General features: G+C 53.6%; 4 protein-coding genes across 4 annotated transcripts; all 4 read right to left on the reverse strand.

Moving 5' to 3' along the window:
• Window positions 1-6,621: 6,621 nt before the first annotated feature.
• Window positions 6,622-7,075, reverse strand: ColSpa_11994 (uncharacterized protein; the record flags this gene model as incomplete). Its single annotated transcript, XM_049278206.1, has 2 exons — window positions 6,622-6,649; window positions 6,672-7,075. The coding sequence occupies 2 exons, from the start codon at window positions 7,073-7,075 to the stop codon at window positions 6,622-6,624; spliced, it is 432 nt and encodes a 143-aa protein (XP_049134163.1).
• Window positions 7,076-8,777: 1,702 nt separating this feature from the next.
• Window positions 8,778-9,933, reverse strand: ColSpa_11995 (low-affinity potassium transport protein; the record flags this gene model as incomplete). Its single annotated transcript, XM_049278207.1, has 2 exons — window positions 8,778-9,050; window positions 9,238-9,933. The coding sequence occupies 2 exons, from the start codon at window positions 9,931-9,933 to the stop codon at window positions 8,778-8,780; spliced, it is 969 nt and encodes a 322-aa protein (XP_049134164.1).
• Window positions 9,934-10,231: 298 nt separating this feature from the next.
• On the reverse strand, window positions 10,232-10,702 carry ColSpa_11996 (uncharacterized protein; the record flags this gene model as incomplete). Its single annotated transcript, XM_049278208.1, has 1 exon — window positions 10,232-10,702. One exon carries the CDS (start codon window positions 10,700-10,702, stop codon window positions 10,232-10,234), a length of 471 nt encoding a protein of 156 aa, XP_049134165.1.
• Window positions 10,703-10,821: 119 nt separating this feature from the next.
• ColSpa_11997 (high-affinity potassium transport protein) lies at window positions 10,822-11,525 on the reverse strand (the record flags this gene model as incomplete). Its single annotated transcript, XM_049278209.1, has 3 exons — window positions 10,822-11,105; window positions 11,176-11,312; window positions 11,377-11,525. 3 exons carry the CDS (start codon window positions 11,523-11,525, stop codon window positions 10,822-10,824), a joined length of 570 nt encoding a protein of 189 aa, XP_049134166.1.
• Between the last annotated feature and the right edge of the window lie 756 nt (window positions 11,526-12,281).

A 12,281-nucleotide genomic window follows, 5' to 3' on the forward strand; every position in this document is an offset into this window, starting at 1 on the left:
CAGCTAAACCGGCACGGCTGCTCGCACTCTGTCCACTAACCTAACCCATGTCCGCTGTATGATGTTTGATTGCGGTGCGCTGTGTCTTTGAAATCGGTCTGACCACTTGTTCTATGCTCAAAGCTTATCTGCTGACACTATATGGACCCGATACAACGTCAGCAGGATACGATATCTTCCTTGCTCAATACGAAGGACTTAACTCACTGAGCGACAATGGTGATGACGAAGATATCCGTCAATACACCTAGACAACCCTTTTTTCCACCAAGGATGATGATGTGGCGGAGGACATTGACAACGACGGAGCGTTCTATGTAAGTACTGCTTTCTTCGGCAAAAGCAACTTCAATGGTAAGACTATGACATCGTATCTTGTTGACCGGTCGATCTATCACTAATTTTAAGGTGTACCCGGGGACGGAGTAAGAGATGACAACAGATACCCTGTATGTTTACAGAGGGCTATCAAGAGGACGATCACGATAATACAAACAAGCTGTATGACAAAGACCACGGTTCCAATTATGGTTCCGATCACGTGGCCATCGAAAGGGAGCTTGATGTGAGCGTATGGCAAGAATAGCATAGGTCCAGGCTTCGCTTCGGAAACGCACTTTGAAAGGATATGAGGCGGTGGTACAGACTGCCACTATTGTAACTATCCACTTTCCATACACTGAGCTGATGCCAATGGTGGACGGCCATATGCGAGCTAGCAGCCCATGCACTAACGTGCAGCTCACATCGATACGCCAAGGCCGTGAGGGCCGAATTGGGATACTGTAAATTCACTGACTAGAACTTCCAACCCAATGAAGAACTCAGAAAAGAACAATTTTGGAGTAAAACTGGATACTAAAGTGGAGATCCTCATTCTTGGCAAGAATCAGGTCCATTCGCATCTGGTGGGATAGATAGATACACTCGATGAAAGCAGGCAAAATTACATCGTATAGCTCGCGGTCGAGATCAGGAAACGAAAACATGACTCGATTTGATGTCGGCGATGGCAGAACCCATCGTGTGCCTGACTCAGTTAGCCGTCATGACAAATGTCCGGGAGGAAGCCCCGGCTGGGATGTCCTTGCGGGCCGAAGCCGCTCGCTGACGGGCGAACGGGGCAGACGCCCCGCCGCCGAATTGGTGGGGTCCGCGAAGCAGGAGCCCGCGTTCTCCTCCCCTCACCTGCTGATCGTGCTGCATGATGGATAAATGTCGCGCCAACACTCGAGAGCTACGTTGGGACAGTCTCCAGTTCTGGATTTCGAACCAACAGCGAGAAACTTGAGTGACGTCAGGGGTGATGGGGCCTGGCAGGGATGTTGACTCCCTGAGAGCCTTGCCCGTGAAGCTCCAATTCTGGCTGTGGACAAGTATGTTAAGGGGTGTGGACGAACTTATTGGTGCAAGAACGGGCTGCAACGGAAATAGAGCCATTTCGGCCTCCCCATGTTCACAATGGGGCACTCTGCGATGGGCGAGTCAGAAACGGCTTTGAAGTCATGTAGAGATAACTGGAGCGGCGAGCTGGCGAACTTCATTCCAGCCGAGGCAAATGGCAAAGACGAAAGAATCCAATACATCTAGTACAGTACTCACTCACTCACTGAGTTTATTACGCCCTGGCTAAGCCATAAAGGGCTCTAACGTCTATGTATCTTACATGCTTCCCTTGTTGAGTTTTTACCCTAGTCTCAAAATAAGCCCCGTGTATGAAATCCACTTCCGTCTGCGTCATCTTTGATTACGCCTTCCGATGATTGCACTTTCTCGTGAGGTTAGTAGCAGGCCATCTTGGAGCACTTCCTCCAAGTGTTCAGGTCCCTATCTTCGGCGGCTGAAGCGAGCCCTGCTGTCGGTGGCACGAGGGTGCGTATGGGGTTAGTCGGTGGTTAATGTTAGTGATGTGATGTTGTGCTGTTCCTGTCCTATGTTTGCTTGACCTGCATATCGAGTCGTCCTGTTGCCATGGCAAACTTCACTGTTTCTCTTACGACATCCATGCATGGTGACCAGTCGTCAGGGTCTGATGCGGCCTTCCCGCCTAAGTATAATGACAGGTTACCTCTGTGCGTATCAGTCCGTTGGATCATCGGTGCGCGTTGTGCTGTCCATTGGGTGCAACGGAAGAGAAAATGCTCGACCGTCTCTATTGCTTGTCCGCATGCACATTGATCCGAGGCGGCCGCCCTGATCTGGTGCAGGTACCAGTTGAGCCTTGCCATCCCCGTCCGCAGCTGGGCCAGTATGCTGGCCTGCTTCCATGAAAATGAATCGTACAGTTGCCGTGTGTGTTTTCCTGGCAGAGCCGAGTCGACTCTCTTTGAGAACTTTCCCACCCACTCTGGTATTCCGGGGTTCGTCTCCTGTACCCTCTGTAACGCGTTCCTAAGCGTGGTTGAGAAAGCCCTGGCTGGCTTCTTCCTAGGTGTTTTCCCTTGTTGGGTGCTCTCCTTTGCCGCTGCCTTGGCCTCCTTGACGAGCTTCGACTTTACCCCAGCCGGGAGCCAGAATAGTGACACTCTGTTGCCTCTGTTTTGTAGGACACTGATAGCCTCGTAGATACGACGGATCTCTTGCTGGTCTGATTGCTGTCGGGGTCTGCTTACTGCTAGCACGGCGGCTTTGCTGCTGGCAAACAAGTATATGACGAGGTGACGGATCCTCTCCGAGAGGGACTCTAACGCCGTCGCCATCGCCTGAAGCTCTGCCGTGAACGGGTTCTGCTCCGTCCTGAGACCGACTGTGCATGACTCCGTTGTCGTAAAGCCGCCTCCCGTGTGTGACCTAGGGAGATGCAGTGCTCTCCCGAAGCCCACGACTCCATTTCTTGCCGAACTAGCCGTCGCGACCCTTGCGGCCCAGCCTGTCTTAGTCGCTGCGCTTGCCTTGTCTCCATCGTCTTCAACCACCGTCTGCACTCGGTTTTCCCATGGTGACAGCGAAAACGCGTTGATGGTCTCCAGTCTGTCCAGGGGCAAGTCACGGTAGGCCGCAGCCATCGTCTGGAAAGGCGAGATGTGCCTCTTGAAGGTATTGACTCTGATATGTCGCAGCGGATGATTGTTCGGTAATGTCCGGAGACGCACCCAGAATTTGATCGCTTTCCTTTCGAATCGTTCCTGGGCTGACTGTATGCTTGCTTCTGCTTCGGCAACCGCTGTAGCCACCGAGTTACAGGTTCCCACAATTGCTTGAGCCCCGATCCTCTGCACCCTGTTGATGACCTTCATCTGGGCTGCGTTACACGTGTGTTTCCAGACGGTCGATGCGTAGTCCATCGTGGGTGCCACCGCCGCCACGAAGAGCTGTCTCGCCGTTGACGGTGGCAAGCCCTTGAGTCGTCTGAGCTCCAGCACGGCTTCGAGGCCCTTCGATGCCGCTTCTGCCACGTGTTGCTTGAAGCGGAGCTTGGTGTCCATGATCACGCCTAGAATCTTTACCTGGTCTTTGGGCCGGACGATATCCCCTTTGACACTGAAAGGGGACCAGTCCTCCGGCTGACGCCAGTTCCGTGTGAAGTGTATGATGGCTGTCTTGTCTGTCTCGAAGGTCGCTCCGCTTCGTCGTTCCCAGTCGAGGGCTCGGTCAATGATGGCCTGGACCCCCTGTCGGTTCGCCTCTCGTGACGGTCCGGTGACCCATGCCGTATAGTCGTCTACGAATGCTAGTGCACCTCCATTTTCGTTGATTTGGTGCTGGACCAAGTCGGCGTTGAAGAAAAGGAATAGGACAGGCGACAGCGGTGAGCCCTGAGGTAGCCCAGCTTGAGGCAGGGAGCGGACCTCCGAGTCCTGGCCGTTGACCTGGATGCTTGCTGTCCGGTGCGAACAGAACGCATCCACCCACGCCACCAGCTTTTCCGGGATCCCTCTCGCCTTGAGTCTCTGAAGCAGTCTCTCCTTATACACTCCGTTGTACGCGCCTTTGACGTCGAAGCTGACCAGACTGAGGATTTTCCTCCTCCTCCATGCTCTGTAGATGTAGTCCTGAAGCAGGACCAGCGCCTGCTCTGCCGATCGCTGCTTCCGAGCCCCGAAGTGACTCGTGGGCAGGAGCCCGTATGTTTCGACAGCGTGCGATATCCTCTCGGCTATCACCGATTCCAGCACTTTCCCCAGAGTCGACAACAGCGAGATCGGTCGCCAGGCCTTCGCAATGGTGTAGTCGTTCTTGTTCGGTTTCTTCAGCGGGATGATCTTCGCATGTCTCCATTGCCTAGGCAGTTCTCCCTCGTTCATCGAGGCTCGGAACAGAGTGAGAACCCGATGCTTCACTGCGGGCCACGTCTGCTTCCACACGGCTACTGGCAACCCGTCCTCTCCGGGCGCCTTCCACGATTTCGCTGCAAACAGCTGTCTCTCCACCTCTTCTAACGTAATCTCGGGGAAGGGCACGGGCGGCCGTTGTGGACGCAGCCCCTCGTCGTCGATCCTATCCGGAGGCGGAGGGAAGAACGCAGTCAACAGTCCCTCCGCCTGTTCCCCGGTCTCTTCCGTCTTAGAACCGTCTGCTCTGGTAAGCTGGGGGATCTTGTCGAATGAGGCACCTTTGTCGGCGCATAGATACTTGGCTGCCTTCCAGATGTTCGTATCGTCGGCCAGGAACTCATGCCAGTGGTGCTTCTTCTGTTGTCGGATTGCGTCGTGGTACTGCTTCGCCGCTGCCCGTGCCCGCTCCTCAAGATCCGGCGGACAGCGGCCGGCCCGTCTCTCTGCCCTCGCTCGGTTCCTCCAGAATGTGTGGATCCGGCGCAGCTGAGTGAGGTCGTCCGTCCACCACCTCTTTGCATACCTAGACGGTTTAGCCGTGGGCGTCAACGCCTCTACTGCTTCCACTACTGCCGACATGAGCCTGTCCGTCTGCTGCTGCACGGTACCTCCCGAAGGAACACGTTGTAGTGTGGTTTCAATCCTGGCATTGATCGCCTTCCATGGAGCGTTCTTGAACAGAAGTCGGGCCTTGCTGTCAGTGTTCGGCGTCACAGTTTCATTCCGCTGTCTCAATCGCTCGATGGTCTGAGCCATGGTCTGTCTCGTGCACCGCGCATCGTATCATCATCCGCGCCAACTCCTCCGACGCGATGGACAGATCAATGGTCGTTGCTGCGTCGTTCTTCTGCCACGTCTTCGTCCCTCTTGGCAGAAGGCTACTGAGGGCGAAGTCACTCATCAAGTCGATGATCGGGTCTGCCTCTCCCTGCCTGCTCGCCGAGATATCGTCCCCTCCCCATAGTTGGTCGTGTCGGTTGAAGTCTCCCACGAAGACCACATCCACCACTTCGCCCGCGTTACTCCTGACGCCCGTGATTGCTTGCCGTAACATGGAACATGTGCGACGAAGCATCTCGGGCTCCCGTACCGGAACGTACACCGACACAACAAGCACTCGACGACCCGAGAGTCGAAGAATGGCTCCGGTCATGTCGGGTGACGGTATCGGCACTTGCTCTGCCTCAACATCCCTGTTCACCCACAGCATACTTCTGATCCCCCACCGTCCTTCCTCTCTCCACGCCGTTGGGACCATCCTCGTCCACCTGCTGTGCCGCATCGGCACCGTCAAGATCTTGCCTTCTCTCTTCCACACCCATGGTTCCTGCACTGCTATGACCATGAAGTCTCGCAGTTGCTCATCGTTCATCAGGCTTTTGTGCACTGCATCCTGTTTCCTTACGTTCAGTTGAAGGATCTGAAGGTTTCTACTCATGGAGAGATGGGTAGAGCTTCGGACACTTCTTGCTGAAGGATTCGTGCGGTCCACCGCAGGGAACACACTTCAGTACTGTTTCGCGGCACTCCTTGTGGTGATGGCCCTCCTGGGCGCACCGCCCACATACTAGGCTGTTCTCGCATTTCTCTGCCTTATGCCGGACGATCTGCTGGCATTTGAAGTACTGATGTGTCCGAGACTGGGGCTTGAACACTCCCGTATTTCCAGACTCTCCACCGGCGTGGAAATAGCCCTCTGAGATGAGCCTTCTGGCGTCACTAGCCTTGGTCAAGTAGACCGCCATCGATCCGTACTGTTTCGGGGTTTCTTGGTGGCTTAGCCATACGATTTTGGCGACGGTGGTGTCGTTTTCCTTGCTGAACTCCTCTGCCGCTTCACTTCTGTACTTTCCTTTCTCCTCCCACACCGCCGATCATCGCACAAAGTCTACCTTGATCGGATACAGGTCGTCGTCCCGGACGCGCATGCCCGGGGCAATCTTCGTCTCCGCGATTTGCTTGACCATTTGGTGTTCCGCGTCGTCTCGGCAGACGATTCTGATGAGATCCTCGTTTCTTGGGTTCACGGTGACGGCCTGACACCGCCATCCCGTATGCCCGTCCGCTCGCATCTCCATTTCCACTGCCGCCCTGATCGCGCCCGCGTTGGGCTTGTTGTCATCTTCTGCTTCAACTCGTGAGGTATCGATCGTGCAGTACAGAGTGTCAGCCACGTTGGTCGGGTTCACGCCGGACGTACGGGTCCGTGCATCGCTGGTTTGGTTGGTTGAGGGGATTCGGGTGACGGCGGCGTAGGACGGACTGGGGCCGCTTTGCGCCGAAGCCTGAGTCGCAAAAGCCTCGATCTTTTCGCGTGTCTTCGTGTTATCGTCTTCCACTTGCTGCTTTAACGCCTGCAGGTCGTCGCGGACCGTCTGCAACTCGTCTTTGATTGACCCGAGTTCCTCGTTCGCCGTCCGAAGTTCGCCCGTGACGTGTCGAAGTTCGGCCTGGATATCCTTGTTTCGCAGTTCCGATTTCTTCCATGCGTTGAAAACCACCTGGAGGGATGCGTGAAGCTCCTTCATCTGCTTTCCCATGTCCAGCAGCAGGGTTCTGTCGTGGTCCTCGGTCGCCTTGGTCCTTCCTCTCGCGGCTGACGCGCCCCTGGTGGTAGTCCTCCGCACCCCGTTTCCTCCGAGATCGCTCGGCTCTGCGCTTCCATTGTCGGCAATCTCTTTGTTTCCTTCGTTCAGTCGGACTTTGGTCGTCGGTTTGCGTATCCGTCGCGGTGGCCGCTCCGTTCCGCTGGCCTCCCCCGAGTCGGACGCGACGTTGATTGTGTCCGACTCCGCCTGCATGTTTCACGACGGGACGCGCCGAAAGTGGGTCCACTAGTGCCGCGCCACGCGTCTCGATACCACCCCTTTCGCAAAACACCCAACTGACTCTCAACAGCAACAACAAAAGATGATGATAAGCTGAAAATGCCTCCGTCTGTTGGTATACAGTCACACTCGACTTCATGCACAGTGCGCGTGTACATGCATAATCGAGAGGGTGGTGCCGGGGATGTTTGTCCGTGTGTTTCCTGTCAGAAAGCTTTACTTTCCCACTTGCAGCGAAGGTGTTGAGGCTCCAGTACGACTTGCCCCGGCCGGCATACATGCCATCCAACCAACCCAGACCCGAAGCTTATTAATTCGCGTTTCCGAACATTATTCAGGGCTGACTAAGTATCGTTTGTTCAGAGGCGTCCGGCGAACTTGATGTCCAAGCGTAAATGCTGTGTTCAAGTTACGCCTTACTAACACGACTTCACTAAAAAACCATATATAGGAGAGCATATACGAACGATGTAATTTCTGTAGATTGGATTATGTATTATGCATAGACGGCCGCGATAATCAAAAAACTATTGACCGCTGTACGCTATTGTAAAGTCTGTGTTACGGCCCAACCAGTTGGGGTGCTGGCCGGCGTAACTATATAGTGCAGAACAGGGGATGATGATGCAGGCGCATCATTACCGAAGCTTTTGCTTTGTGGTGCAGTTGTTCGCCCTGACATGCTCGTAACAACTACCCTCTACTACCCTTTAGCGGCCTGGTTAGGTCGTAGGGACTTTAATACTATTATTAACGCTTTAATTACACGAAATCCCTGCTTACTTGCTCTTGTAGGGAGGCAAAGGAAGTAGGTTATCTAGTCTACTGTTAAGCAGCCTTGGCGAGGAGGTAGCAGTGGCCTACTCTCTACCTTCCTAGTGTGCTTAATCTTAAAGGACCTGTGGGATATTTTGAGCGGTACTTTAAAGGACTAATCACTAACCTAAAAGGCTTTAAAGCCTTCTTCTGCAAGATCTGCCTATGCTACTAGGGGACGGGCTCCGGCATGGGCCCTAGATAGCTAACGTAACCGCTAAAGGGACTAGATGGGAAACAATGAATTTGGGGAATTAGCGGGAACTAGTGATAGATAGAACGCATAGTAGCCATCAGGCAGGATTTGGAGGACGGAAGGAAGGGTGATGCACTGTAGAGTATGCAGCCCTAGCCTGCGGCCCTCCACGCCACATAACCCTTGGGAGGTCTGCCGCAAGGGCCCCACCCTTTCCGCCATGGCGTTAAATACAACATCAATAACATCAACAACAACAACAACAACAACAACAACAACAACAACAACAACAACAACAACAACAACAACAACGACATATTTACGTAATCCACTCTTACACGTGTATTTCTAAAATCTTTAGAGCTGGTAGAAACCTGATATGCTACAGTGTATAAAATTAAAGAATAGCCATGGATGTTACTGGCTGTCTGGGATGCTTCGGCGTCTCAGTCACTGCGTAATGGGATCAGCGATACAATATTGGTCTAGAAGGTGGCGGGATAATTGTAGCCAATGGCAACGCCGTCGTGAGCCCATGACCGAGCTTGGTAAAACTAGTGGCAACATCAGCGACAGAACTCAGATACAGAAAATACGGGGTACCTGCTAGAACTAAACTAGAGCAAGACCGAATGGACTCGATGGAAGCCTAAAGACGCCGTATCAGGATGTTGTGTGCGCTTTGGTCAATGGAACCATCGCGCCAGCTGGGGGAAAGCTCTCGAATCTGAAGGGCCTTGTCGTTTCTTCCATTTGAGTGTCGTTATCGTGCCCAGTTGGTAGGGTAATAGCTCGATCCAAAGCGTAGGGCAGCCCGCGGTGACGGCCCCGGACCATCATGAGACAGATGACCATCTTGCTGAAGACGGAATAATGTCCGGACATGGACGTGTTACCAAGTGGACCGCCGAGTGATAGACCAACGTTGCCGCTAGACTGTTCGTTAATTCAACGCTGCAGAGTCTCCTAACGGATGAGCTCTGTGTGCGGGTAGACGAACTAGGCTGAAATGACTTCAAATAGAACAGGAAACACGGAAAAAGACTGTTGAAAAAGTTAGCTCATAAGGCACCGTGTTATGGCATACCATACGAACACGGGATATTCGTAGGGCGACACTCACCGGTTCACTCAAATCTGTAATGCGCCGCGCTTCGGCGATGCAAACAAGAAAGGTTCCGAGGAAGATATACCAGAGATCGAAGCTAAGCTGGTTCCGCATATGATCCATGACGTACGACACGCCATTATTCTCGTCGAGGCCGGTAGCATCAGGCGCCCAGATGCCTAATGCTCGCTCCTCATACGTGTTGGAGGCGCGGACGCTGATGGCAATCGGGAAGACAGCGATGTACATCATCGTTAGTAGGCTAAACTGAACTGCAGGATTAACCTCTGCAAGATTCAGCGTAGAGGTGCCGGTGTGACGAGCAGATGCGGCCTGGAACAGTGCCGAGAGGATACGGGGGCCCATAGGAAGGTCTGTAACAGCTGGATTATCCAGGTCCAGTACGATAATGAGTAGAACGTCGACAAAGTTCAGTATGAACACAGTACCGAACAGAAGCCAGGTGGGGCGGCTAGGGAAGAGGAGCGTATAACATCTCCGCGGGTGGTCAAGAAGGAACTGCAGCGTCTCCTTCGTCTGGGACTGTTTTGGTACCAGCTGCGACGTGGTCCAGATGCAAAGTCGCAGGAAGACCGGATAGCAAGTATTTCCGGCAAAGGCCATAAAGGTCATGACCAGCATTGGCCAAGCGGCGTCCCTGAACGTCGCCATGGAATCTGGCGTGAGGGTGAAGCCGAGGTTGTTGGCCATGGTCTGCGCAGTGTAAACAGCCCTATATACATCTCTAGTCAGTTGTACGGTTCACGTCGCGGCACCCAGGGCAAGTGGCTTACGGTTACTGCCACGAGCCATGATCCGCAGGGATGAGATAACACATACCACCAAGTCTTTCCGACGCCGGACTCAGCCAGCCAATCGCTGTATATAGACGGTGCATTATGGACCCACGGCAGCAGGAATATGACACCAAACAGATGAAGCCCGATAAAATAACCTGCAGGTCAAAGTATAAGCGATGCTGCAATGATATGTTTCGTAAAATCTCGTGCTAGCAGGTGACGCTACCAATGACAAACTTGAATAGCAGCTTCAGAGCGCGATATTCGACGCCGCCGAGAATCTCGCGATCATCCTCAGTCATGTTGCTGAACCTGGAGTTTCGACCAACCGTGGCTTGGCGGGAGAGCTTAGGAAATTGAGGGGCGCGAGGCTGAGATTCAGGGCGGGATTGAGCGCGATCGCCAGAATGATTGTTGACCGTAGGTCGAGTGGTACTCAACACGAACATAGAAGTGGCCGCCTTCTCGATAGATTTGGCCGCCTTGAGGACAGAACCCTCGGAACGGCTTGTGTTTACACGTTGAGCCGGTTTGATGGTATCTGGATCAGGATAAGGACCGTCAGCACCGCCGCGGGACACTGCACCCGGACCCACCCAGATATAACACGATTTTGTGGGTTGGGTTCCTGGAAATATGGCCGCGGGGAGGGGGTTGGCCACCTTCGTCAGGGTCGTCATCAAGGCCACAGCCACTGGCGATTTTGCAGACCACAATGGGTTGTCCTGGAAGGGCTGTCATTAATAACAAGGCCACCGAAGCGATACAGTAAGACTGGTGAATCGGACAGTGATGTTCACTAACCATTGTCAGACTCCTGCGGCGACGGGATGCGCAGTGTAGTCTTGTCCTCCAAACGCAAGCGCTGTTCCTTGGGGTCTTCGTTGTCAAACGTGATCGTAGGCGGTCTCGCTGATCTGTTAACCCTGTGGGCGACTGTAGATTGGTTGGAGTGCAAGGCGGGGGTGCTTTTTGTTTCCGTGTCATCGTCCCTACCTGCGTTCCTGGCGTTCACGTCACCCAGAGACCGATCCACGGCGCCTTCGACATCATCGCGGGCACGGTGCGCGGCCCGCTTCAGGCCTGGGGAAACAACCCGATTCAGTTGCTGATAAAAGGGCAGAGATATGTACAGGATTTGGGAGCGACGCACCGACTTCCTTTAAGTACCGGCGGAACCAGTATATTCTTATGGGGACGACCATGGCGTTGATGAACATGAGGTTCGTGATGATGGGAATCACGTAGAGGAAAACCTGTTGGTACGTCTCAAGATCTTTGACGTCGACACTGTACCAGCCGCCGGCCTTAGCTCGGGAAGATCCGGTGTCCTAAGCAAGGTGAAGACACTCACGTGTTCAGACCGGACTCAGTCGAGCCGCTGCAACCGAAGAAGATGGCATCCACAGCAGTCAAATTGCCATAGGGATACAGGATGGGAAAAGCAAGAAGACTGCAGAAGATAATCCAGGCATCTATAACCCTCCATGCGTCAGTCGACATCCATGTGCGGCACGTCTGCCAACCTCAAGGAGTTGGAAGTAGCAGGCCGACAACTCACAGTGAAGCTGGATAAAACTCAATTGTGGCAGCCGCATGCCAGCGAACGGGGAGGCACATCTTGTGAGTGGGACGAAGCGTCGAGTCATCGGAGCAGAGGCAACGAAGAAGACAACCAAAGTCCAAGCGAAACGGCTTACTGTTCCTGTTTTGGCCTTTGAGAGGAAACACAGTACCGGCGGACGAAGTCACAATCGGTGAAGATGATACTAGTGAACCCTTTTGTACGTGGGATTAGGGCCGCATCGAATTACGTGAGCTAAGAAAAGCCCTGCGTCAACGGCTTCAGGAAAGGAACGCTCAACATTGAGTTGGAATGCGTGGCTGAGCGAGTTGCCAGGCCTTGTCGGAACGTCTGGGCGTCGTCTGTTCAATGCGGTTATCTACGTATACAATGCGAACAGTGCGTTCCATCCCGCCACCACACCAAGTACCTTCAATTTCCTGCCTCAAACTTGAGGAATTTCTGAGGCAAGCAGCGCACACTCTTTTGGATATTGGCAGCAGAAGGCCTTGGGGTTCGACAACTAAGGCAAGGTAAGTAAGGTCTTGGCCCCATTCGCCAAGATGGAGGTCTTGCCGGTGCCAAGCGTGAAAGGAGGAAAAACTCGGAAGCGAGAGAAGAAGATGACGAGGAAATCAAGAAAAGAGGCTGGGTTTGCCCCATGTCCGAATAAAAACACTACCCACAAAGCGCTC

Source organism: Colletotrichum spaethianum, assembly GCF_022836535.1.
Source record: "Colletotrichum spaethianum MAFF 239500 DNA, contig55, whole genome shotgun sequence".
Lineage (NCBI taxonomy): Eukaryota > Fungi > Ascomycota > Sordariomycetes > Glomerellales > Glomerellaceae > Colletotrichum > Colletotrichum spaethianum.